The 27323-nt window shown below is 31.8% G+C and overlaps 5 protein-coding genes across 5 annotated transcripts in view; 3 read left to right on the forward strand and 2 right to left on the reverse strand.

Annotated features, from left to right (window-relative positions):
• LOC125862484 (beta-galactosidase) overlaps positions 1-27323 on the reverse strand; it is a 299954-nt gene that overhangs the window by 167616 nt on the left and 105015 nt on the right. The gene's annotated exons all lie outside the window — the stretch shown is intronic.
• Positions 3115-5942, forward strand: LOC125862500 (40S ribosomal protein S15a-5-like). The gene is made up of 3 exons (XM_049542586.1): positions 3115-3287; positions 4434-4594; positions 5469-5942. The coding sequence occupies exons 1-3, from the start codon at positions 3158-3160 to the stop codon at positions 5565-5567; spliced, it is 390 nt and encodes a 129-aa protein (XP_049398543.1). The 5' UTR covers positions 3115-3157; the 3' UTR covers positions 5568-5942.
• On the reverse strand, positions 7156-9509 carry LOC125862496 (60S ribosomal protein L28-1-like). The gene is made up of 4 exons (XM_049542584.1): positions 9370-9509; positions 9116-9267; positions 7984-8147; positions 7156-7539 (listed from the first exon to the last, which is right to left on the reverse strand). The coding sequence occupies exons 2-4, from the start codon at positions 9261-9263 to the stop codon at positions 7420-7422; spliced, it is 432 nt and encodes a 143-aa protein (XP_049398541.1). The 5' UTR covers positions 9264-9267; positions 9370-9509; the 3' UTR covers positions 7156-7419.
• On the forward strand, positions 21509-22093 carry LOC125862501 (uncharacterized). The gene is made up of 2 exons (XM_049542587.1): positions 21509-21697; positions 21857-22093. The coding sequence occupies exons 1-2, from the start codon at positions 21509-21511 to the stop codon at positions 22067-22069; spliced, it is 402 nt and encodes a 133-aa protein (XP_049398544.1). The 3' UTR covers positions 22070-22093.
• Positions 24778-26135, forward strand: LOC125861242 (uncharacterized). Its single transcript, XM_049541186.1, has 3 exons — positions 24778-25524; positions 25610-25783; positions 25920-26135. Exons 1-3 carry the CDS (start codon positions 24778-24780, stop codon positions 26133-26135), a joined length of 1137 nt encoding a protein of 378 aa, XP_049397143.1.

The following is a 27323-nucleotide window of genomic DNA, read 5'->3' on the forward strand; positions in this document are numbered from 1 at the left end:
ATATCAACTAAGACATAATTGACAAACATTAACCATATTTTAAGAAAATGATACAAAATAACCATTCCTGGCCAAAAAATAACACCAGAAGACCATAATTATTTTTCTTAGAATAGTATGAACTAGAAAAAACTTATTTTGAATCTTAAAATTTAAATTTCTTACCAACACTCAATATATATCTCTAATAGAGCAATTAATATAGGATAAACTTTCTGACATGGACTACTTATTTCGAGTTACTAAAACTTAACATTCTTATCCTCACTTGATATATGTCCTAAAATATATGTTACTATCTCAAAAAATAAATAAATTGATTTGGCATACTTATCTTATGTCTGAAAAAAAAAATCTATTAATCACAAGAAAATATAAGATAATTAGTTATAATTAATTTATGACTAATTTTAGGCACATCATTTATATTTTTCTATTTGTGTTTCTCAATTGCTAATTTGCTATATACCTTTTCAATATCAAACATCATAGTTCTTCAATTTCTTTGTATTTGCAGAAATGACCTCAAATTCAGCATGGACTTGGGAGGAACACAAGAAGTTTCTGAAAGCATTGGCTATTCGTGGTTTAGATGAAACACTAGGTATATGGCGTTATTTGGTTAATGTCATTGTGAAGAATGAGGAAGAAGTGAAATTGCAATTTGAAAAAATTATGGTAGAAATAAAAAAGATAATTGATGCTTGATACCATTAGAGTATATATATACTCTGGTGGTATCAAGTATCAATTTAGCTAGTTTTCACTTCCTCCTTGATACCATCAGAATATATATATATATATATATATATACTCTGATGGTATCAAATATCAATTATCTTTATGCATGACAATGGGGGTATGAATGTAAATAGTTTGGGGCATTGGTCCATTAGGGATAAATAGTTTGGATCTAATTTAGGTAAATAATTTAATTAGGGAAACTTTCACATATAGCTATCATAATTAAGTTAATTATTCTCCTTAGCTAAAGTTTCCATAATTACTAACCGTAGCTGTATTTTCAAGTTGCTATAGCGTTGATCGGCATTCGGCTGTATAATTCTCTTTTTTTCGAAGTTTTATACAAAATTGAATATAATTCAAATTTTTTGAAAGCTAATGGTTGCAATCTCGGCTTGGAAAAGGTATAAAATCTCTTAATTCACTATTAGCTCGTTAGACTTTCCTACAAAGTTATATCTTATTCGTACAATACAATTGATTTCATCTTCGTACATCTGATTCAATCTCGGCGACAACTTAGTTTTCTCGGCTAGAAACATATATTTGATTTGCATTGATTTGTGTATTTGATTTGCATTCATGTAGATGAGGAACTTGAAAAAACAAAGCAATAGAACTGATTTGTATATGTAATTGTATAAATTCTCCATTAATAATTGGAGTTTCATTCTAACAGTTGTTTGCAATTGTATTCTAATAGATCGAGAATTAACTAATTTTTATCCATGATTGTATAATTACTCGATTGATAATTGAAGTTTTGGTTGAAGAAATTGTTTTCAGTTGTATTTGAATTGATCGGGAGAGACGACTTGATATATGCAATTTGAGTACGTAAATGTATAAAAGTAGAATTCAATTGTATAATCTACTATAGTTTATGTCAAATAGTATACGTCCGTAATTGTATAAATATATTCATCAATGATTGTTTATAGACTTGTATGTTTTGTATATGTATAATTTTATGTTATTTGTAGAATCGTATGAGTTAGTGTCTGTATGTGTATAATTAGACTTGATGGGATTAGTGTTTGTATGTGTATAATTGATTGTTGGGTGTAAATAATTATGTGGAAAAGTTATTTGTATAAGTTAACTAATCACTTTTGTAGTTGTATAATTGACATAAATTTGATTTGTGGACTTGTATAATTTGATTGTTGACTTGTATATTTTGTATATGTATAATTTTACATTATTTATTTTGTGGAAAAGTTGTCTGTTGAATGTGTGTTTGTATATTTTTGAATTCGTGTTTGTATATGTATACATGAGTTATTTCTGTCTATACAAGAATGTCTTCCATCTGTATTTTGGTAATACATTCTAAAAAATGGGGTGATGCAAATTGTTACATTGACTACGTTATCGAGGGGATAGTTTTTAGAGAAAATGTGTCTACAAATATATGAATTTATACAAACAACAAACCTTAAGAGTAGATGTGAAAACAAAAAAATATACAACAGTAAATCCAAGTTTGAATGGTTTATACAAATAATATTATACAATTTGAATAACAATTATACAATATATTATTATACAACTATGGGTATAGATTTTACCCAAACCAAACCCAAATACAAAGACTTATAGTAAAATGTAATTTATTTGAAAAACTAAAATGAGATTTCCTTTTACCTCATAAATATACAATTGAATTCGTATATACAAACTGGATTTGTATGAAAATATACAATATAGTGTAGATCCAAACTTCAAAAGTTTATACAAATAATTTTATACAAATTATGTTTCACCATCTTCATCTTTAGATATACAAATCTCAAAATCTGAAAAATCAAAAAAATTCCAGTGATATATAAATACAAATCGGAAAATGATGAAATCACAGAAAAAAATAAAATGTAAAGAGAATTTAACTATAAAACAATTACCTATAAATCAGGAATCACGATTGAGAAGGAATGATAGAAAATTTCAAAATTTGAAATCAATTTTGATTGAGAGAATAAAGGAGAAAATAAGGGAAAGTAATTGAAGAGAGAGAATAGAGCCATTTATATATAAGGAAAAGAATGCTATACACGGTTATACAAATAAGGAGAATTGAAAAACGTAATTACCGAAATTAAATGGCTGCGAATGATAATATAAATAAACATTAGCTATGATAGTAGTATAAGTTTGCTTCGCTACGCAATTTTCCCATTTAATTAATTGGTTCAATTCATGTAGTTTTCCCTAAATATATGGGGTGATTTTCCAAAGTGTGAAACAAGTGAATTTTAAGGTACTCTAAGATGGGCTCTTTGTTTCCTCTGTGATATCCATTTGCATGACGGCCCAAACAAAATACACCATCTCATCAGTTACAACTTCGGGTCTCTAAATTTCCGAAAAGGTGGTTTATTGGTGCCGGAGAAGAATCAGAACGCCGGTGGAAATGGGCCGGCGAATATTAAACGATGCATTGCGTACAATTGTGAATGCTGAAAAGAGAGGCTTTGCTTCGACTCAGCTCCAACCTGTCTCCAATGTCATAGCTAATTTTCTGCAAATTATGAAATATCGAGGTAACTATGAACCACATCTCCTAATACCGTTTCAATTAGAGAAAATTTTACAAATTTATGTTGTATAAGCTTCTAATGGTGGAGTACATTGTAAAATGATTAAGAAGAGCTGTTTGTTTTTAAAGCACTCTAATTTTCTGGATGAATTCCGACTTTCTTCAAGAAATTTTACCTATTGTAGAATTACATACTAAATAACAGTCTGTACAATGAGAACTTAGAAGTATTTGTTTGATAAAACCTTTTTCTGTTGTCAACATAATACATAAACAAACACTCTTGGCCTCAACTGGAGAGTGCATGACTAGACACCTGAACTCGTCTCCACTATGTTAATTGAGCACTCTAACAGTCTAGCCTACAAAATGATCATCTAGACCCTTCCAAAAATTATGTGTCACATCAGCGTCGGGTGTCCACAAAACACAATGGGGACAAGTTGTAGCGTTTAGTTGTCAGATGAGGAGTTAGATGTGCACTCTTGAAGTTAGAGTACTTACTTACCAACTGAGGCCAATTTTAAGTGTCTATTTATGTATTATGCGTTTGTCATCCAATGCCTCAATTTATGTTGTTTGAGCTTTCCATGAGGGTGTAATTTGTTGCAGAATGATTTCGCGTCAATTCTATTTATATTATTCCTTCTTCCCCACTCTTAAAAGAACTGGGATTTGAATCAGAGGTTAAAGTATGTAGTGTTTAGAATGAATTGAATATCAATTTATGAATCTTTAAATTGAGTTTACATATCGAAATTTTAAAATTATACTTACATACAAAGCCTTTGAAGAAAAACTTGTAATCATGTAATAAGTTTTTTTTAATTCTCCAAATAGTAACAGTGTTATGTAGAATGGGACAGGAGGGGTATTATTTAAAAGCTGATTGCTAGTTCTTCTGTTTATTAAGCCTCCAAATAATTTTTCTGTTTAGATTATTTGACTATGTGGGGGATAAATTGGTTAGTGTTGCATTAATCTGCTTGTGGATTTTTACTGGCACTCAACCTTGAAAGATCTGAAACTATGTTTTGGCTGTTGTGTATTAGACCATGAGGTACTTCTCATGTGTGATTAAAAAACATGCTTACCAGTCGATGAAGTTATAAAGCTTTGCATGCTGCTTAAATTTTAACTGTTTTTTCAGGTTATATCAAAGACTTTGAAGTGCATGATCCTCATAGAGTTCGTAAGATAACTGTTCAGTTACTTGGAAGAATTAACGATTGTCGTGCTCTCACCTACAGACAAGACATCAAGGCTGCAAGTATGGAGAACTACAAGACACGCACATTACCAACTCGTCAGGTTTGTGTACTCCCTCTAATTCTTTTTTTTCTCATTCAACATGATTTTTTTATCAGATATAGAAACATGGAACATTAAGTGACGTCTTGTTCAATGAGTTCTTAGTTTTGAGATCTCTGTCTTTGTTGTGATTTACTTTGTTGTAAGTATTCACATTTGTATCTTTTCTCTGTTTGAATTTGGATGGTTCACCAATGCTAACATGATAACCTCTTGATCTTGTATCTTTTTTCTGACTGAATTTGTATTTGGACCCCATCACTCCTTTATTCTAACTCTTCTTTAACCAGTTTTCTTTCTATAACTTACATGTCTTCCCCTAACCTCCGTGCTTCTGGTCTTTTTCCCAGTTTAAATTATTCTACTGCTTTTCAGGATTATATGTACCAATGTGGACTGATTTGTGATCCATTTGGAAAAATTATAAGGGAATGATGGTTCGTTTTATAATCTATTTGGCTTCTTTTTTACATTTTGAGATTTCTGAAAATTAAAGCCCTAGACCTTTTTGTTGGTTTTCCACTTCGCTCAGCATATTATCCTGGAACAGATGCCTGAAAAATGGCTTTGGACCAAAGTACAAGCCACCTATATTCTTTTGGTAGTTCTTACAATTCCTTTGATTGTATATATACATGTTAATATCCCTATGGACCTATATGGGTCTTTATTCTAGTGTCTGTTCTCCTGGTTTCCCTGTTTGCCGTGTTATTAAATTCTAGCGCTTTGTTGCTTGATGTGATGAAGCAATGCAAAGCATGGTTTTTTTTAATATGCATTGAATATATATGCTTTAACATCCAACTTAGGTCCACTATTCCTCCCTTTCCTGTTTAAAACTTAGAGAACTCATTTCTATTATTTTTTTATGCAGTGGGGCTATGTTGTTATTACAACACCAAATGGAGTTCTGGATCACGAAGAAGCAATGAGGCAAAATGTGGGTGGTCAAGTTATTGGCTACTTTTATTGAACAAGTTCCAGTCATAGTTCAAGGTTCAAGACTATAAAGATATTCTTGCAAGTCCTTTGTTTTCTACACCATGACTAGCTCCTAGCATACTTCTTTTCTAAGGCCTTAAATGGAAGTTCACTGTCCTCTATATGGCCTATAGGAATAGAAAACTAGATATCACGTTAGTTTTCCCTTCATTAATCTGTTTGGCATTTTTGATTGTAGTAAGAGAACTTAAGTTCTATCTCAAATCAATGCCACTAGAGGTTGTTACTTTGGGTCAAAGATTTCTGTTCTCAACTTTCCAGAAATGAGTTCTTTCTATTTTGATTCTATAGTATCTGCATAAATATCATACAATTTCTGTATTGCCACATGTTGGATTTGATTTACATATGTTGTTGCCATTAATTCTATAGTTATGGACACCTACAACACAACCAGGGATATCAGGTCTTTCTATCCCCCAAATAACTTTGGCTCTCAGCAATACTAGTTTCTATTTTTCTCTTTCTTGACAACTGCTTTGAACTATGTTTTATCTCAGCAGATTAAGGGGTAAAAGGCTTTAGTCATCATGTTGATTACTGATGTTGTTGCTGCAACTACAACACAGGTCTGGCGTCTAAAGCTCTAAGAATTTGCTTTATGTATTTTATGATGACGTAGCTATGGAATTTGATATGCATTTGAGTGAACTGTGCCAAAAGTTGTAGGACAAGTAAGTGGTGCTTAACCAGATTTAAGAAAACACAAAAAGAGTATCTATTCAGGAAAAATGTGCTTGTTTTGAGTAGCAGAATTCAAGTTCATTGGCCTTTAGGCACTGTTGTCTGTTTGCCTGGGTATGCAATAGTCAATACTCGAATTACAGTAGCAGCAGCCAGCAGGAATGCATTCAAACTACAACGCAGATCGACCTTGGCCCAAAGCAAAGTCCAATTTTAGCTGCCTGAGATAGTCTATCACATTACATGATATCAACCATTTAGAGCAACATGTCATAGCACATTAGCTCGTGAAGTAGAGAGTTTTAGTCACCTTACTAGCCGTCACAACCTCACTCACCTGAATTGGTCATGCCCTAGCTGCCATGTGGCAAGCTGATACAACTCTGGCTCGGAACAAGGTAGGTGTGGCTGGCTCCTGATACTGCCTTACTTCAATTTCAAACTAGTTCGTGAGGTGAAGGGTGCGAATAGCGGAACTGTGTCACACCCCAAATATGTTCTTAAGGTTCGGGATAGGAATTTTGGCCAACACCAACAAAGCTATGAAACTATGAACAGAAATCAGGGGAATAAACCCGAAATCAGACAATTTACGACCACAATTTTCAAATAATATTTAGAGATTGGTTTAAATAAACGCTTGTTTTTTAAATTGGTTTTCTATTTCTTCTTCAAACTTGAAATAGGGAACCTTACCTCCTTCAGTTTCATATTCCAAGTTGCAATCCAATCTATATACAATTCAATACCTTTCTTATGTACCCAAGTATGAAAAATAGATTTTAAGAGTTATTCCAAAATTTTCATAGAACTTAAATGCTTATGTATTACATTACAGCAACAATTCAAATAGGATCATCCATTAAGAAGGAATGCAGCAATAAAAGGCAGAAGGAAGTGACCATTCATAAACCGAGTCCAAATTGGACTGTCCAATATAATATCACACCTTCCACAAATCAAACAGATCCTTTCTAAATGATCATAAAGTCTATAATCCAAACGCACGGGGCAAAGCCCCTTACCAATAGCTTTTTGAAAAAAGAATTCAAATATAAAATTGAAAATCAAAACTTCGGTACTTAATGACAGGAGAACAACAATGTCATTGCAAAGACAATGCAACACTCAGTGCAACTCTAAGACTGCCTGTTCCTCTTCTTCACGCCAGACTTGGTGACCCTGAGGCTTCTGTTCACAGCACTCAACCTTGCAAGGGCTGCCTTCTTCAGATCTGGCCTGTAATAGTTGTCTGCAACCTGCAGACCAATAATTGAACGAAGAAAGTAACGTGAGAAAGATCATCATGAGGTTTTAATTATTGAAGAATTCCTTGAGTAAAAGCCTAATAGGCTCAGGCAATACAAAAAGCAGAACATAAAGTATGCATAAAAAGAAGGTGTAAAGATATAAAACAGTGAGGAATTCATTAATGTGGACAAACATCAAGAGCACTATAACTATTGAGGACGAAAACAAACAATAGCCAACATAATGAGTTAGAGAGCAATTCTCTCTAGCTCTGGAGTAAATTACACTACTGATTACTAACAATTTCTTCACACAGTATAACTGGCACTATAAGATCATAACGTGTTTAGGTCATGTAACAAAGAACCTAAGCAATTTCATTTTCCAAATCAGCACACGAAGAGCACAGTATATTTGCTCCAGTCCAATGGTAAAATAAGGTAAATGCCTACCTGGTTTGTTACTGCCTTGGCCATGCGGCGGAACTCCTTCTTCATTGCAGATTTGTTCAGCAAAGTTGAAGGCTTGTTCTGTTTCTTGGTCTTTGTTGTAGCAAGCAACACAGATTGATCTTTGCCTCCAGCCTGGATAGTCACAGTTTTCTTGTTTGCTAGGCCTACATAGTCATTACTACAACAGCTCAATTACACGGTAACTTGAGGCATGGCAAACCAACATTCTAAAAGTTTTCCCTGAAAGATATCAGAGAATATAAAGCAACTAACATTTTAGTGTGCCTACAACTAGGGGTTCAAAGCAATATATCAATCAACTATGCTCAACCCCAAACTGGTTCGGTTACACATTTTGCTATTATTGGATCATTTTATTGCATTTGGATGAACACGGAATACGTTGAACTGACTCTAGCATTATATTAGCTATAATGGAAATAAGATTGATGGTATCACATCAAAGTTCAAAGTTTGAGTAACTACAGGTTTGTTTGGTAGGGAGAAGACTATTTTTCAAATTTCTTACTTCTGGTTGGTCAATTTGTTTGGAAAACAGGTTACTTAAGAAAGAGTTTTAAAATGAGTACATTCCAAGTTATATTCTCCACATCTCCAATGCCCCCAGCCGCCCCAACCCCTCGACACCTCTAACCTACAACCAAGTGCCCCCGACCACCCCAACCCATATGTTGCTCGTACTCTTCAAAAATGTCGAGGGGTGCGTGTTGGATTCGCCAAAATTAGTGTATCATCGAAAGTGAAGAGTCCACACAACTTAGCCACAACCCATTGACACAGCAAACCAACAACCCAATGCCCCCAACCACCCCAACCCATTGACACCGCTAACCAACAACAGCTATTGTGATAATATTTAATTGATTACTCACCAAATACTAAGAAAAAACACTTAATTTTTCAAGAAAACAAATCCCCAAATAAACCTTAAATGAATTTGAAATATTAAAAGTTAGAACTTTTGATTAAAACAATCTCAATAATGGAATAACGTTAAACATTTTGCAAGCTTAAATAGATCACATAACATAAAATAGGAACGATGAACAACTTGAAGTTGTATGATCGAACGAAAACAAAATCCAGATCTAAACACTCTTAGTGAACTAACCGGAGTGCTTGTAAGAGTGAAGATTGCAAAGATTGTTAGGCTCTTTGCTAAACACAACGCCAGCGGAACCATTACCGAACTCCTTTACCAAAAATGCATTGTTCTTCTTCACGATTTCCCACACTAATTGCCCTGGAACTGTTGTCATTGTTCTATCAATTGCAAAAAATAACAAGTAAGCACAATATCACACCAAAAAATAACGAGCAAGCACCATATCACAAGGGTGCAGATGAAGAGAGATTGGAACTCACCAGTTTCTAGGGTTTTGCTTTTCACGGTCTGAAGAAGAAATGCAGACAGATGAAGAAGACGAATGTGAAGAAAAAATTGTTTATATATTGACACCTAAAACCCTAGTAGGACGAGAAGAATCTCAATTACCCAAATTACCCCCACTTTGTTTGGATGACTTATTTTACGCGTTTTAAATATTTTTATAGCGTGGGTGGTTAAGATTAAAAATTATTTTCTTAACTATTTGTTTATAAGTTAAAATAATAAAAATATTTTTATATTTGCAGTTTGAAAAAAATATATCTATACTAGGAGAAGTAATATTATTGAATCTCTTGAATATACTTTCTAATATAAATCACAAGTAAAATTTAAAATACAATACTTATAAGCATATCAATTATAGATGTCGTATAAAATATAAATTTACTCATAATGAAAGACAATAACTAAAAATAGACAAAAGTGGTTAACTCCAACTTAATTCCTTTATATTTTTGTTTTAATTTTTCTTAATCTGAAACTAAACAAAAAACCAAACAAAGTAAATTATTAATCCAAAACCAAACTAAAAAACTTAAAAAAAATCAATTCAAATTGAAATTCGTTTCGATTTGATTTGGTTTTTTGATTTAATCCGAATAGTGCTGTAACATCTCGCAGCTAGAAAGAACTAGAAGTAAGTTTCAAATCTGGAAATAGTCATTTTTGGGAAGAATTTAAAAATCTGGAAATTTGGTAAAGGTGTTAAAGTGAGTTTTTGGTTGACTTCAAACGGTCATAACTCCTAGCTCAGGATGAGTTAGGTGTACTTTCAGACATGGTTGGAAAGCTCGTGGAATAATCTTTCCAACGCCGTGGAGTTTGCGCGATTCTGAGTTTGTATGAGTAAGCTATGCCCTTTGGAAGTTGGGTTGTTGAATTAAGGAAATGTCCAATCCAGATTTTTAAGGGGTATTTTAGTCGTTTCACTGCCCTATTGATTAAATCCGTTTTTAATAAAATAATTGGGGTCAAAACTGGGTTAGTTCAGTTTACACTTTTGAGAAATAGAGTTAGGGTTTTTGGAGAAAGAACACAAGAGAAAGGAGAAGAGGAAAAGCAAGATTCACTAAGAACGATCAGTTTTGGTTGTGGATTCGCCAAGGAATTCATCTTACAAGGTATGTGAGTCTCAAATAGCGGTGGGTTCATTCACCCACGTGCCAAACATGTTTAGTTCAGTGAAATTCGTCCTAAAAGAGTTTGAAAGTTGATGTTCTTGACATGTATTCTTGAATTTGAATGTTATTCTTAAATTGGAATGAATTGAGGAGTTTCTGAGATCTTTACGTGGAGTTTTAGGATTATATTGAGTTAGGTTCTTGAATACATATGCTGGGTATCGGGATCTAAACTGAATTTGAGTTCTATAATCGAGTTTAGGCGATTTGGGGTTGGGAAGCGAAGAAGGAAAAGTCGAGCAGGTTCTGGCGTGCAGGTCCGTGTCGCGGACTTGCTTCCCCAGTGAAGAAAAATTGTCTCTGCGTTGCGGTTAGGACACGGACTCTTCTGTCTCAAAAATTTAATTTCGCGAGAATTTATTCAGAAACGTCTCCACGTCCCGAACTTGTTTCAAGACTGTGATTTCATAACTTTTCTCAAATTTAGCTATTCAAAGTCATTCCTAAACATCATGAGATCTTTCCAATCACAAATCTTAATCCTTGAATCCATAATTCAATTCAAGGATCAGTTAAGAGTCAAGTCAAGATCAGTTATGAGTCAAGTCAAGAGCAGTTAAGATCAAAGTCAACAGAAGTCAAGAGTCAAGTTAAGATAAGTTCTTAAAGTTTTCAAAAAGTCTTTCACAAATGTTCTAACTTTGTTTTAAGACTTAAGTTTTGAGTTCAGTAAAGAGTAAAGTTGAAGTTCTTTTCTTCAAAGAAACATATGGGGACTAAGTATTTCCCAAAGAGATTTAAAATGTTTTTTTCACATTTAAATAAGAACGGAAACTGAGATTTCCAAAGAGCCTTCGGGCTAGTTTTCAGAAAAGAGTAATCACTTTCTAAATGAAGCAAGAGAGGAAACTGAGATTTCCAAGATAGTCTTTGAGCTAAGTTTTTGAGCACTAATCTCAAATCACAAAAAGAAGAATGTTTTCAAAACATAAAGAGCTAGTATCATATTTTGGGAGTAATATTGAGCACCGATATGAGGGAACGTTTAAAGAACCCACAACCCCCATAAACCATGTAGCCATCATGGGTAGAAAAGGGTCATACTTTTTAGATGAATCCTTTTTGCATAGACTAGTGGATCCACTTAGTAGTTTAGGTCCTATACCACGGCAAGGTATATGATGGCCCGAGCAGTATAGGGCTAATAACGTTGTATCATCACTATAGTTCTTAAGTGATGGTTGTCGGTTAGAGAAACTCCCACAACAGTAATTGCATGGTTCCTCAAGGGGTTCTGCTTAGTATGGATGGGGGGTATGAGACTTCATTCATGCATTGCACAAGTAGACTTTGAGAGGGATCATGATATGTCTTTTATGATTTAATGATTATGAGTTGACAGTATAGTTTTCTTTTTCTTTATATTGCACTTGTTTTAAACTGCTTTATAATGAAATGAGTTCAGTTAAGTATTCATGAGTTGAGAAGAGCCAAGGTGAGTGCTTCTTTCAGAATCTCTTTCAAGCCTATGTTATGTTTAACATTCCAAATCGCATACTCGCACATTCAATGTACTGATGCCAGTTGGCCTGGATCATTTTATGATGTAGACACAAGTAACTAGGATCGGTATCCAGCGCATCGTTGATCTAGTGAGCAGTCCAAAGTCTGCTGGTGGGCCTCTTTGCATTCTAGAGGATCCCTTTTGTTTACTTACAATATTAGATAGTTCATTAAGATGTCGTGGGCCTGTCCCGACATCCATCTCAGTTATTAGAGGCTTCATAAATAGACAGTCAGTTAGTTATTTGTCTTTACTTTGTTATTGACTTATGCTCAGCGTTGAGTTGTCATTTTGGCTAAGTTAAATGTTTATTTTTAAAACATTATGAGTTCAGTTTGAGCAGTTCAATTTATTCTTTTAAAGTACATTTATAGTGTTTGATCATTATAAATGCATATAGTCTTCCGTTGAGTAAGTAAGCCAGGTCAAGGGTTCGCTTGAGGCCAGCAATGGTTTTCGAGGGTCAGTCACGCCCAGGGTGTAGGCTCGGGGCATGACAAGTGCACACTCCTATAAAGATAACAATTTTGAGATAAAATTTAAAATAAACTTTATTCTTTTATTTTTTTTTCTTTTCTAATATATTATGCTTGCACTTTTTCTTTAAAAGTAAAATAGAAAATCTATATAAATATATAAAGCTGAATATAGAATAGCTGATGTGGCATGCCTCTAAGGGCTGGAATCATATTTATCTTTTTTTTTGGTTTTTTGAGTTTTTTTTTTTCATTTTAAAAAACACAATATTTATTTGAAGTTTTAACATAATATTAAAGTTTAGTATTTAATTTTTTCCTCATTAAAACATAAACATAAAAACTTAAGTTATCAATTCTTTACCATAAAAGACATTTTCCTTAATTATAAAATTTAAAAGGATTTATTCCTTATCACTTAATTACAGAATCTGAAAAGTTTTTTCAAATTTAATTTGAAAGTTTATACCTAATCACTTAATTAAGGAATTTGAAAAGTTTTTTCAAATTTAATTTGAAAGGTACTAATCTATAAAGTAGATTAGCTAATCACAATATATTTCAAACAATATGGTAAAAGGTATCCACCAATTTTTATTTATGTGTTTATTCTTGTCGCGAGTAATAGAAAAATTCATGGTTTGGTTAGTTTTTCTCAATATATTATTTTTGTGGTCAGACATCTTTTTTGTTTTACTTATTTTCCTTCTCTTCTTTACTTTTTAAATTTTGCTGGAACATCAAACAAGTTTCATTNATATATCTATACTAGGAGAAGTAATATTATTGAATCTCTTGAATATACTTTCTAATATAAATCACAAGTAAAATTTAAAATACAATACTTATAAGCATATCAATTATAGATATCGTATAAAATATAAATTTAATCATAATGACAGACAATAACTAAAAATATACAAAAGTGGTTAACTCCAACTTAATTCCTTTATATTTTTGTTTTAATTTTTCTTAATCTGAAACCAAACAAAAAACCAAACAAAGTAAATTATTAATCCAAAACCAAACCAAAAAACTTAAAAAAAATCAATTCAAATTGAAATACGATTCGATTTGATTTGGTTTTTTGATTTAATCCGAATAGTGTTGTAACATCTCACAACTAGAAAGAACTAGAAAGAAGTTTCAAATCTGGAAATAGTCATTTTTGGGAAGAATTTAAAAATCTGGAAATTTGGTAAAGGTGTTAAAGTGAGTTTTTGGTTGACTTCAAACGGTCATAACTCCTAGCTCAGGATGAGTTAGGTGTACTTTCAGACATGGTTGGAAAGCTCGTGGAATAATCTTTCCAACGCCGTGGAGTTTGCGCGATTCTGAGTTTGTATGAGTAAGCTATGCCCTTTGGAAGTTGGGTTGTTGAATTAAGGAAATGTCCAATCCAGATTTTTAAGGGGTATTTTAGTCGTTTCACTGCCCTATTGATTAAATCCGTTTTTAATAAAATAATTGGGGTCAAAACTGGGTTAGTTCAGTTTACACTTTTGAGAAATAGAGTTAGGGTTTTTGGAGAAAGAACACAAGAGAAAGGAGAAGAGGAAAAGCAAGATTCACTAAGAACGATCAGTTTTGGTTGTGGATTCGCCAAGGAATTCATCTTACAAGGTATGTGAGTCTCAAATAGCGGTGGGTTCATTCACCCACGTGCCAAACATGTTTAGTTCAGTGAAATTCGTCCTAAAAGAGTTTGAAAGTTGATGTTCTTGACATGTATTCTTGAATTTGAATGTTATTCTTAAATTGGAATGAATTGAGGAGTTTCTGAGATCTTTACGTGGAGTTTTAGGATTATATTGAGTTAGGTTCTTGAATACATATGCTGGGTATCGGGATCTAAACTGAATTTGAGTTCTATAATCGAGTTTAGGCGATTTGGGGCTGGGAAGCAAAGAAGGAAAAGTCGAGTAGGTTCTGGCGCTCAGGTCCGCGTCGCGGACTTGCTCCCCCAGTGAAGAAAAATTGTCTCCGTATCGCGGTTAGGACACAGACTCTTCTGTCTCAAAAAATTAATTTGGCGAGCATTTATTCAGAAACATCTCCACGTCCCGGACTTGTTTCAAGACGGTTATTTCGTAACTTTTCTCAGATTTAGCTATTCAAAGTCATTCCTAAACATCATGAGATCTTTCCAATCACAAATCTTAATCCTTGAATCCATAATTCAATTCAAGGATCAGTTAAGAGTCAAGTCAAGATCAGTTAAGAGTCAAGTCAAGAGCAGTTAAGATCAAAGTCAACAGAAGTCAAGAGTCAAGTTAAGATAAGTTCTTAAAGTTTTCAAAAAGTCTTTCACAAATGTTCTAACTTTGTTTTAAGACTTAAGTTTTGAGTTCAGTAAAGAGTAAAGTTGAAGTTCTTTTCTTCAAAGAAACATATGGGGACTAAGTATTTCTCAAAGAGATATAAAATGTTTTTTTCACATTTAAATAAGAACGGAAACTGAGATTTTCAAAGAGCCTTCAGGCTAGTTTTCAGAAAAGAGTAATCGCTTTCTAAATGAAGCAAGAGAGGAAACTGAGATTTCCAAGATAGTTTTTGAGCACTAATCTCAAATCACAGAAAGAAGAATGTTTTCAAAACATAAAGAGCTAGTATCATATTTTGGGAGTAGTATTAAGCACCGATATGAGAGAGCGTTTAAAGAACCCACAACCCCCATAAACCATGTAGCCATCATGGGTAGAAAATGGTCATACTTTTTAGATGAATCCTTTTCGCATAGACTAGTGGATCCACTTAGTAGTTCAGGTCCTATACCACGGCAAGGTATAGGATGGCCTGGGCAGCGTGGGGCTAATAACGCTGTATCATCACTATAGTTCTTAAGTGATGGTTGTCGGTTAGAGAAACTCCCACAACAGTAATTGCATGGTTCCTCAAGGGGTTCTGCTTAGTATGGATGAGGGGTATGGAGCTTCATTCATGCATTGCACAAGTAGACTTTGAGAGGGATCATGATATGTCTTTTATGATTTAATGATTATGAGTTGACAACATGTTTTAAACAGTTTTCTTTTTCTTTATATTGCACTTGTTTTAAACTGCTTTATAATGAAATGAGTTCAGTTAAGTATTCATGAGTTGAGAAGAGCCAAGGTAAGTGTTTCTTTCAGAATCTTTTCAAGCCTATGTTATGTTTAGCATTCCAACTCGCATACTCGTACATTCAATGTACTGATGCCAGTTGGCCTGGATCGTTTTATGATGCAGACGCAAGTAACTAGGATCGGCATCCAGCGCATCGTTGATCCAGTGAGCAGTCCAGAGTTTGTTGGTGAGCCTCTTTGCATTTCGAAGAATCCCTTTTGTTTACTTTCAGTATTAGATAGTTCATTAAGATGTTGTGGGCCTGTCCCGACATCCATCTCAGTTATTAGAGGCTTCATAGATAGACAGTCAGTTAGTCATTTGTCTTTACTTTGTTATTGACTTATGTTCAGAGTTGAGTTGTCATTTTGGCTAAGTTAAATGTTTATTTTTAAAACATTATGAGTTTAGTTTGAGCAGTTCAATTTATTCTTTTAAAGTACATTTATAGTGTTTGATCATTATAAATGCATATAGTCTTCCGCTGAGTAAGTAAGCCAGGTCAAGGGTTCGCTTGGGGCCAGCAATGGTTCTCAAGTGCCAGTCACGCCCAGGGTGTAGGCTCGGGGCGTGACAGGTGCACACCCCTATAAAGATAACAATTTTGAGATAAAATTTGAAATAAACTTTATTCTTTTAATTTTTTTTTCTTTTCTAATATATTATGCTTGCACTTTTTCTTTAAAAGTAAAATAGAAAATCTACATAAATATATAAAGCAGAATATGGAATAGCTGATGTGACATGCCTCTAAGGGCTGAAATCATATTTATCTTTTTTTTTTTTATTTTTTGAGTTTTTTTTTTTTTCATTTTAAAAAACACAATATTTATTTGAAGTTTTAACATAATATTAAAGTTTAGTATGTAATTTTTTCCTCATTAAAACATAAACATAAAAACTTAAGTTATCAATTCTTTACCATAAAAGACATTTTCCTTAATTATAAAATTTAAGAGGATTTATTCCTTATCACTTAATTACAGAATCTGAAAAGTTTTTTCAAATTTAATTTGAAAGTTTATTCCTTATCACTTAATTAAGAAATTTGAAAAGTTTTTTCAAATTTAATTTGAAAGGTACTAATCTATAAAGTAGATTAGCTAATCACAATATATTTCAAACAATATGGTAAAAGGTATCCACCAATTTTTATTTATGTGTTTATTCTTGTCGCGAGTAATAGAAAAATTCATGGTTTGGTTAGTTTTTCTCAATATATTATTTTTGTGGTCAGACATCTTTTTTGTTTTACTTATTTTCCTTCTCTTCTTTACTTTTTAAATTTTGCTGGAACATCAAACAAGTTTCATTGAACATACATACATGTATCAGTGAGAGAAAAATTTAACAACGCACCAAAACAACAGCAACAATCATAAAGAAGAGAAAGATGACAAGCAACATAAAAAGAACAACAAAATTGACACACACACTAAGAGCTAATTTAGAGATGAGGAGAAGAGATCTTAGAATGAACAAAAACATCGCGACTCTTTTACTTTGTCTCTTCTTCTTCTGATGATGTAATGTTATTTCTTCATGAAAAGAGAAAGAGATGATTTCTCATGATACTTCTGAAGATACTGATGTAAGAAGAAAAATCATGTAATAATCAAATTTCTTCAAAATATAAAAAGTTTTTGAAAGGATGTTGCACTATAATTTTATATATTGAGAGAAAAAAAATCATTTTGATTGAGAAACTTATTGAAAGAATAATAAGTGGTCCAAGAGAAAGAAAAAATATTTAGAGAGAGATTCAATTTATTTATGAAATTCATATTAAATTAGGAGGAGAATAAGGAGAAATCTATCAATATTTTAATTCCATTTTTTTGTTTTTTTTTTCCTTAAAACGTTTTTCTAATTTATTTTTCCTTATCTATCTTTAATTAAAGTTTGTTTTATTATCTTTTATATATTTTTAACTGAAGTTTGTCTATATTTTTGTAGTTTTTTTTTGTTTTTAAATTTAATATTTTTTTCTAATTTAAACAACTGAAAATTTCACTTTCAAATTTTATTGAATATTTAATTTCATTCATCATTAATCATACTTTTTTTTATTCCTTGCCTTAGTTTGGTCTCTTTATTCTCATTTATATCATTTCTTTAAATTGCTTCTTTCCTTTTTCTTTTTTTCTTACTTTTTATTTATTTATTTGTTACAAGAAAATAGTTGTTATAAATTGGTAAGAATTGCATATATATTTTACGAAATTTAGTTTATTTTATTTAAACATAGATCATTTCTTCTGCTAAAAGATTCATAGCTATACATAATAATAAAGTTAAAGTTAGAAAAGGATGGCAACCTATATTTATTTATTTTATCATATTTTTATGACATTTTCTCTTATATTTTCTTAAAATAATTGCTAAAAATTGTGTCTAGAAGTTTATTTATTTATTTTTCTAATTCTTATTTTGTACATTTTTCCTATTTCTTAAAATAATGAAAATTTTACCTTGAAATTTTGCAGAATATCAAATATGACCATATTTAAATCCTTTCATCATAGATGCTATTAATTTTTAAATTTTTCTTTCCTTAAACTCATCATTAATGTAATTTATATCATTTCCTTAAATTAATTTTTTCCTTTCTTTGTTCTTTTTATTTATTTATTTTAAAAATTAATTGTTATAAATTTATATAAAAAAATGCATTTTAACACAGAAATAGACTTTAATTTGTCATTTATTTCTAATTTCCGTTTTTTTTTTCTCTTAAAACGTTTTTTTTCTTATCTATCTTTAATTATAGTTTTTTTTCTTTAATATAACTTTAATTGAAGTTTGTTTTATTTTCTTTAATATAACGTTGATTGATGTTTGTTTTATTTTCTTTAATATATCTTTGATTAAGGTCTATATATATATATATATATATATATATTAAGGCCTAAAATTTATTTACTTTCTTTATTTTTTTTATTTTTTTTTATTTTATAAAACTGAAAATTTTACTTTCAAATTTTAGTGAATATCAAAGTGACTACATTTAATTCCATTCATCATCAATCATATTATTTTTTCTTACTTCTTCTTGATTATTACTTTCATTTATATCATTTCCTTAATGCTCTTTTTTTATAATTTGTTTTTACCTTTTTTAATTTATTTTTTACAAGAAATTAGTTATTACAACATGGTAAGAATCACATATATATTTTTTTATGAAATTTAACCTTTTTAATTATATCACTTCTTCGGCTAAAGATTCATATATATGCGTAATAATAAAAATTAAAATTAGAAAAAGATGACAACCTTCTTATTTCATATATTTGTTTATTTTAATCAAATTTTTTTGACATTTTCTCTTATATTTTCCTTACTAATTGTTAAAAATTATGTGGAAGTTTATTTATTATTTTTCTATTTTTTTTATACTTTTCCAAATTTTGAAAAGACTAAAAATTCTACCTCAAAACCTTATTGAATTATTAAATACGCCCATATTTAAATCATTTCATCATTGATGCTATTAATTTTTTAAATTTCTTTCCTTAAATTCATCAATAATGTTATGTGTTTCATTTCCTTAAATCATTTCTTTTCCTTTCTTTTTTCTTTTTACTTTTTTATTTCTTTATTTATTTCAATTGTCATAAACTGCATAAAAAATGTATTTTTTTAATATATATAAATAGAATTTGATTTGTCGTTTTATTTTGAATTCTTAGATTATTTCTTCTACTAAAGATCGATATCTATGTGTTATAAGTATATCAATGTTGTTCTTAAATGTCTATTGAAATATAAAAATAAAACTAAAAGTATAATAATGCTATGAATGACCCAGTATCGACTAAGAACAACATTGATACTGGGTCATTCATAGATTATTTCTTATTATTTGATTTGAGCAAATTAATATCAATGTTGCTTTTAGTCGACACTGGGTCATTCATAGTATTATTATACTTTTAGTTTTATTTTTATTTTTCAATAAAAGTTGATGACCTACAAAATTCAAGCTTTATTCATATTGTATTATAAATTTAAAAGTAATCACTTTTAGATTGTTGAATTATTTCTGATTCATTCATTTTCTATTTTGCTAACATAATATATTAAAATATTAATTTCATTCTTATTATTGATTAACTATTATAACTTATGAATCTAAGGGTTTCGGCAAAAAAAATAATCATATGAACTTGAAGTATTGCAACTTATATTTCATGAATGGGTAATTTATAAAGTTTATTTAAATTATTGTTATACCGCGCGAAGCGCGAACAAGTTTCCTAATATAGACGGAAGACCTTAAACTAATGGAGTTCTAGATGCATGAACTTTTTTCGTCATTTAATTAGATTTAATTATCAGGTGTAAATTTCAAATATTATTAAAAAATAATAATCAATGAATAGAAAATAGTCAAATTCCATTGGAGTAGAAAAGGTTCGTATACATGAAAAGTTATTTTTAACTTTAAACTCTTTTTAAATTGTGGAGGTATTTGAAAAGGTTATAACTTGTTTTTAAGGGTTCACTTTTAAGCCAAAAACAAAAGTTCTAAAATAAGTCAAAAGTTAGATTCCATTTATGGAAAAAAATTGTCCGGTTCCACCAAGAAAATCAAAAGGTAACAATATGTTTGAAAGAGAGGCTAAACTAGTTGATAGAGAGGATAGAATATCAGAATTGCCTGTGCATATCATTCATCACATCTTATGCTACTGCACTAAACTCAACTTGAAAGAGGCGGCGAGAAGTTGTATCTTGTCCAAGAGATGGTACTATTGTTGGATTTCAAGACCTCATCTGATATTCGATCAATTTGAAGGGAACAAATATATGCCCTTGGAAAACTATGTCAAGTTGGTTGATCGATCCCTGCGATCCCATATCGAAAAAAACTTACGTCTTGAACTATTAATCCTTGGATATCGTGATGAAGAATTGGATTCTCACTTAGACACTTGGATTGAATTGGCGGTTAAACTTAACGTCACACTATTGGGGATTTCCCTTCCCCTTTTGAGATCGTTACCTGATGCTATTTATGCTGCTAAAAAGTTGACGGTACTGTGGTTATGCAGGTGCAAGTTTGAATTTGATATTAGCATTACTTGCATAAGATTTTGTTGTCTTCGGGATCTTTCTTTGTATGATGTCCATATTTCAGATGACCAATTACAAAGACTTATTGAAAGATCCCCGTATATCAGGAATCTAACGCTACAGAATTGCCAGGGTATAAGCAAATTACATGTTTTTGGCCTAGTATATCTCGAGGATTTGGCTGCACAATATAGCAAATTCGATAGTGTGATAGTCCAAGCCCCAAATCTCCGATGCTTTACATATGCAGAACATGAGGACAATTTTCTTCCTCGTGAAATTGCTATTTTGGATGGTTACAATACTTTACAAACACTCAAGCTCACTGGTGCCAACATCACGGACCAACAGTTTCGAGATTTATCCTATAAGTTCCCAAACATTTCAGAATTGAATCTCACAGAATGTTATAAGCTGAAAAATATAGAGATTCAGAGTGAAAAACTAAAGATATTCACCTTATTAAAGTTGAAGAGTCTGGAAAAAGTCACAGTTCAAGCTCCAAATTTACTGGAATTTGATTTTGTGGGTGATAAAATGCCCTTCTCATCTATGGATCCTTCTTCCCTGGAAAGAGCCTAACTCGTTTTCTCCTCGCCTAGCACAAACTTTGGATCAGTGGACAGCAGTTGGTACACAAATCTTCATCACTTTGTTCAAAAGTTCAACTATTCTAAAGGTTTGATATTAGCGATATTTTGCCTCAAGGTACTTTCCATTCTTTTTGTGCCTTTGATTTATGCACCACTTGTTGAATTTGGTTTAAGCTATGCCATTCACAAAATTCTTGCAGACAAAGAACATCATTATTTATGAAAATCCAAGAGAAATTGTTATTCCCCCAAGTCATGATGTCGTGATATTCATACTGTGTGTTGAATCGATCATTGGAATGTTAATGCGCTACTGTCCCAGGATCATGTCCATAATTCCATGTACAAATAGCAAAGTACTCCAGGTAATTTCTTGCTTTACCTGGAAATCCTTTCAATAATCATCTCTCATGCTGGTAGACATTTAAGACATTAGAGTTTAACTATTCTAAAGGATTGATATTAGTATGATTTACTCGTCTCATAAACATCATTGTAGTTTAAATGTTTTTGTTTAAATACAGGTGTTGTCTGTACTAAAAGGGTGTGCACAGAAGCAGAATTGCGGTAAAGAATGTCCATTCAATACCGAGCTTTTCCACAGGGATCGTATATTAAAAGAAGTCATCAGTTGTACAGGGACAGAGGAGGGGATGGCATCCATTTGGCATTCCTGGTTGAAATCCACATCTCTAATCGACCAAGTGACTAATTTCATGTTCAAATGGGAATTATAAGCTTAGACCGAAGAGTCTCGGGGAATTCAGCATATAGAGTTAATTAGAGTGTTCAGAATAAGTTTGATCTATTACATATATCCATTTTCTGTTTTGCATTATTTTGGCTCTGTGTAAGACCTTCAACTTTGATTTACACATTTATACTTGATTTCAAATCCATTAAATCTAGCTCTAAGCTAAATGAGCTAATTAGTATGTGTGTATATATATATAGAGAGAGAGAGTTCAACCTGAAATTAAAGCGATAAGTTCAAATTTGAAAAATGGAAAGTAAGACTCTTGAAGCAGATGGATTGTATGTAAACAACAATAAAACTTCAATTCATGTCATTATATGTCAATTAATTAATTGTAACTGTACCAAGAGAGCTAGCCAACTTAAGATAACTTATAACATTATGTCCAGCCTAAAAAAACCATATTGTGAATCCATTAGTATGAGTGGTTGTATATCAAATTCATCAAGACTTAGAATCCTTACTCTCTCAAACATCAACTTCACAGGTCCAATTCCTGAATCACTCGGTAACGTAGTAGAATACCTTTGAGGTTTTGAACTTGCAGGGGAACAACTTTTTGGAGATTCAGCACTGAGGTAACTTTCATCTTTGACAATATGTAGGGAACTAAGGGTGTGTTTGGTATGAAGGAAAATGTTTTCCATGGAAAATGTTTTCTTGGAAAACAAGTTTATTTTTGACTTATTTTCTCATGTTTGGTTGGTGAGTAGAAAATATTTTCCGAAAAAGATTTTTAGTGTTTGGTTTATGAATGAAAAATATCTTTTATTTTTACTAGAGTATAAAATAATTTTTGAAAACAAACTTAAATTTTTTTTTGGGGGTGGGGGGGTCAAGGGTAGGGGTGAAAAATTGANGGCCGGGGAGGGTGTGGGTGATCGAGATCGGGATGAAAAAAATAAAAATTTGAAGTTGAAAATATTTTTTAAAAACAAACTTAAATTTTTTTCTTTTTGAAGGGGGTTGGGGGGGAGAGCGTAGTGGGTGGGGTAAAAAAATAAAAAATTGAAATTAGAAATATCTTTTAAAAACAATTTTTAATATTTTTTTGGGAGGGGGTGGGGGTAGGGTAAAAAAATTGAATTTAAAAACAAGCTTTAAAATTATTATTTGGGGGGGGGGGGTGGTGGTGGTTGGGGGGCTGATTTGAGGGTAGAGACAGCATAAATTGATTTTTTCAACAAAAAAATAATTGTAATTTGAAGTTGGAAGAGAATTTTGGAAAATATTTTTCTTAAGTTTTGAAGGGAAGTTATTTTCCTTAAATTTGAGGAAAATGAGTTGATTTGAAAAACATTTTTCAAAACATTTAATCCAACCAAACATGAGAAAATTGAAAAACATTTTCTGGAAAATGTTTTCCTTCATACCAAACACACCCTAAAAGAACTCAGTTTTTTCGATGAATCCGTTGGATAGTGTTCTTCCTGCATCATTTGGTCTGAATCTTTGAATAGAAAGACATCATTCCGGAAGAAATTGGTAATCTTACTGGAGTGACAAAGATAAATTTGTTGAACAACGATATATATCATGATTCTCTCTTATTTTGTGAAGCTGACAGATATAATTAAGAAGAAAGGGGGACTGAGAGTAAGAATCTCACGTTACATAATAGAAGCTTACTATTTAAATGGCTATTGAGATCAGTAGCCTTTTGGAAGTTTGGCAGACCTAAAAGGAGCTTAAAGCATCTCGGAGTTGCATTTTGTGGTTGGAAACAAAAAAGACATGCTTTGAGGAGAACAACTTATATTTTTGGTGTTATAGTACTACTTCTCGATCTTCATAGGATGGATAAGTATTTGGATTTTTTCCACTTATATGTAGTATGTTTGGATTGACAAGTGCAGTTTAGGTTCTGTAATCTTCTCTGTATCATTTTAACATCTCTATCCACACTTTTGCTTGCAAATTTTTATAAAAATTGTATGTAAACAACTATCAAACACGATCGATAAGCTGCAAATGGAAAAAAACTGAATTGCATATTTTTTTTTTTCAAATCGTTTGCTGGAGTTGTTTCGTGTTTTAACTGTCCAAAAAAAATTGCAAAAAAGTGGTTAACTGTTAATAGCTTTTAAAAATAATTGCTAATATTTGACAATAGGTGTTAAAAGTGGCTATTAATTTAATTCGCCCAAATATATGATGGATGCTTTTAGTGATGGATTCCCACTAGGAATGGAACTGAAGACCTTAAATAGGGCATACGACGGCACCAACAAAATAAAAACACAAAGCAATATGGCAAAAAGAGTTTGTGTTGATGGAGAAGACAGAACATCAGAATTGCCTGTGCATATCATTCATCACATCTTATGTCGCACTGACCTCGACCTCAAAGAGGCGGCAAGAAGTTGTATCTTGTCCAAGAGATGGTACTTTTGTTGGTCTTCTAGACCTAATCTCATATTCCATCAATTACAAAACTACCGTACCTATAGCCATATGATCAGCTGCAAAAACTATGTCAAGTTGGTTGATCAATCCCTGCGATCCCATGTCGAACAAAACTTACATCTCCAACAATTAGTCTTTATATATTGGGATTTAGAAGTGGATTCTCACGTGGATACTTGGATTGAATTGGCTTTTAAACTTAACGTTAGAGTGCTGGACATTAATGCTTCCTTTTTAATTAGACCATATAGCTTACCCAATGTTATTTATGATTCTAAAAAGATGACAACATTGCGGTTAAGAAATTGCAAGTTTGAATTTGATATTAGCACCACTCACATAAGATTTGATTGTCTTGAGGATCTTCATTTGCATGCAGTTCATATTTCAGATGCTCAATTGCAAAGAATTATCGATAGATCCCCGTTCATCAGGACTCTAACCCTATTCGCTTGCCCAGGAATAAGCAAATTGCAAGTTTGTGGTCCAGTACAGCTGGAGAATTTGATTGTTGTATGGTGCAAATTCGATAGTGTGATGGTCCAGGCCCCAAATCTTCAATGCTTTAAATATGGAGTGCATTATATTGATCATCCTTGCGAAATTGCTATTTTGGATGGTTACAATACTTTACAAACACTCGAGCTCGCTGGTGCCAGCATCACAGACCAACAGTTTCGAGATTTATCCTATAAGTTCCCAAACATTTCAGAATTGAATCTAACATCATGCAATAAGCTGAAAATTATAGAGATTCAGAGTGAAAAACTAAAGAAGTTCACTTTAGATGGGTTGAGTCTGGAAAAATTCACGATTCAAGCACCAAATTTATTGGAATTTGATTTTTATGGTGGTAAAATGCCCTTCTCATCTATGGATCCTTCTTCCCTGGAAAGAGCCCAACTCAATTTCTTGTCGCCGAGCACAAACTTTGGATCAGTGGACAGTAGTTGGTACACAAATCTTCATCACTTTGTTAAAAAATTCAACTATTCTAAAGGTTTGATATTAATGATATTTTGTCGCAAGGTACTCTCCATTCTTTTTGTGCCTTTGATTTATGCATTACTTGTTGAATTTGGTTTAAGCTATTCCAATCACAAAATTCTTGCAGACAAAGAACATCCTTATTTATGAAAATCCAAGAGAAATTCTTATTCCCCCAAGTCATGATGTCGAGATATTCATTGCACCCATACTGGGTGTTGAATCGACCATTAGAAAGTTAATGCTCCACTGTCCCAGGATCATCTCCATACTTCCATGTACAAATAGCAAAATACTCCAGGTAATTTCTTGCTTTACCTGGAAGTCCTTTCAATAATTGTCTCTCATGCTTGTAGACACTTAGACCTTAGAGTCTAACTCTCGTCGACTAAGCATCATTGTATTTTATATATCTTTATGTTTTTGGTTAAATGCAGGTGTTTTCTGTACTAAAAGGGTGTACACAGAAGCAGAATTGCAGTAAAGTATGTCCATTCAATAGAGTGTTTTCCAACTGGCCTAGTAAATTAGAAGACGTCATCAATTGTACTGGGACATCTGAGGAGGGAAGGGCCTCCATTTGGTATTCCTGGTTGAAATCCACGTCTCTAATCGACCAAGTGACAAACTTGATGCTCAAATGGAGATTATAAGCTTAGACCAAAGAGTCTTATGGAATTCAGCATATAAAGTTAATTAGAGTGTTCAGAATAAGTATGATTTACTTATTGCATATACACATTTTCTATTTTGCATTTTTTTGGCTCTGTCTAATACCTCCAACTTCGATTTACACATTCATACTTGCTGTCAAATCCATGAAATCTAGCTCAACGCTAGCTATTTGTGCTAATTGGCATATGCATATATCTAGTTCAATCTGAAAGCGATAAGTTCATTGCACGCACATAAATTACTGATGATCCCTCCCGTTAAGTAACTTTATTCAGATGAATTAATTTATTTTAACAAAGTAGAGATCATCTTTAAGGAATTTTCTCATTTTACTCTTAGCTTCAATTGATTATTTTGCTGAAGCAAACAATATGGTTTAGAACACTAAAAAAGTGAAAGGCTTGGATTTGCCAGCACAGTTAGCTCTGGCCTCTGGCTTGTCTCTGGGCATTTTATCTTCGCTATTGGTGTCAAATGTTATCAGTTACTTTACACATATTGTTCAGGAAATAAGAAAAGTTCAACTATTTTTTAATCGGAAAAGGGCTTATATACCTCTTAAACTTTGTCATTTTGAGCTGATATATCTTGTTATATATTCCCACCGTTACAAAAATAGCTTACATATACTCTTATCGTTACAAAAGTGGCTCACATATACACACCATTACAAAATTGAAAAAAAATAACTATAAATTTATTTATGTTAAAAATAATGTGATCTTTTTCACACATAAATTATTTTTTGACTACTTTGATTATTATTATTTGAGTTTTTTTATTCTTATTGTATTTTCTCTTTTATTCTTTAGTGTAAAAATAAGAGAAATAAAAAGAAAGAAGTGTAGATGGAAAAAGATTAATTTTTTTAAAAATTATTTTTTTGCAGCTATATTGTCATTTACTTTTTATATTGTAAAAAAATAAATTAGGCCATTTGTAATAAATTTTACAAGAAAATAAGTAAAAGTAAATAAATTTGACCATTAAAATAATAAACTTAAATTAGTCGATGAATAAAAATAGTCAAAAGAAAAAAACGTGTGATAAAGATCATATATACCCCTACACCAAGATTATCTTTTTTTGATAAAAAATATTTAAAAAATTAATTTTAAGTTGTTTTTATATTTGTGTAAAAGGTATATGTGAGTCATTTGTGTAAC

This window comes from Solanum stenotomum, chromosome 4 (assembly GCF_019186545.1).
Source record: "Solanum stenotomum isolate F172 chromosome 4, ASM1918654v1, whole genome shotgun sequence".
Lineage (NCBI taxonomy): Eukaryota > Viridiplantae > Streptophyta > Magnoliopsida > Solanales > Solanaceae > Solanum > Solanum stenotomum.

Excerpts from the sequence above, each read along its gene's own strand:
- LOC125862500 (XM_049542586.1), top strand. The coding sequence starts at position 3,158 with ATGGGCCGGCGAATATTAAACGATGCATTGCGTACAATTGTGAATGCT. Across the intron at positions 3,288-4,433 it reads GCAAATTATGAAATATCGAG|GTTATATCAAAGACTTTGAA; the intron begins GTAACTATGAAC and ends CTGTTTTTTCAG. Across the intron at positions 4,595-5,468 it reads GCACATTACCAACTCGTCAG|TGGGGCTATGTTGTTATTAC; the intron begins GTTTGTGTACTC and ends TTTTTTATGCAG.
- LOC125862496 (XM_049542584.1), bottom strand. The coding sequence starts at position 9,263 with ATGACAACAGTTCCAGGGCAATTAGTGTGGGAAATCGTGAAGAAGAAC. Across the intron at positions 8,148-9,115 it reads TCACTCTTACAAGCACTCCG|GCCTAGCAAACAAGAAAACT; the intron begins GTTAGTTCACTA and ends ATGACTATGTAG. Across the intron at positions 7,540-7,983 it reads CCAAGGCAGTAACAAACCAG|GTTGCAGACAACTATTACAG; the intron begins GTAGGCATTTAC and ends ATTGGTCTGCAG.
- LOC125862501 (XM_049542587.1), top strand. The coding sequence starts at position 21,509 with ATGCCATTCACAAAATTCTTGCAGACAAAGAACATCATTATTTATGAA. Across the intron at positions 21,698-21,856 it reads CAAATAGCAAAGTACTCCAG|GTGTTGTCTGTACTAAAAGG; the intron begins GTAATTTCTTGC and ends GTTTAAATACAG.
- LOC125861242 (XM_049541186.1), top strand. The coding sequence starts at position 24,778 with ATGACAACATTGCGGTTAAGAAATTGCAAGTTTGAATTTGATATTAGC. Across the intron at positions 25,525-25,609 it reads TAATGATATTTTGTCGCAAG|ACAAAGAACATCCTTATTTA; the intron begins GTACTCTCCATT and ends AAATTCTTGCAG. Across the intron at positions 25,784-25,919 it reads CAAATAGCAAAATACTCCAG|GTGTTTTCTGTACTAAAAGG; the intron begins GTAATTTCTTGC and ends GGTTAAATGCAG.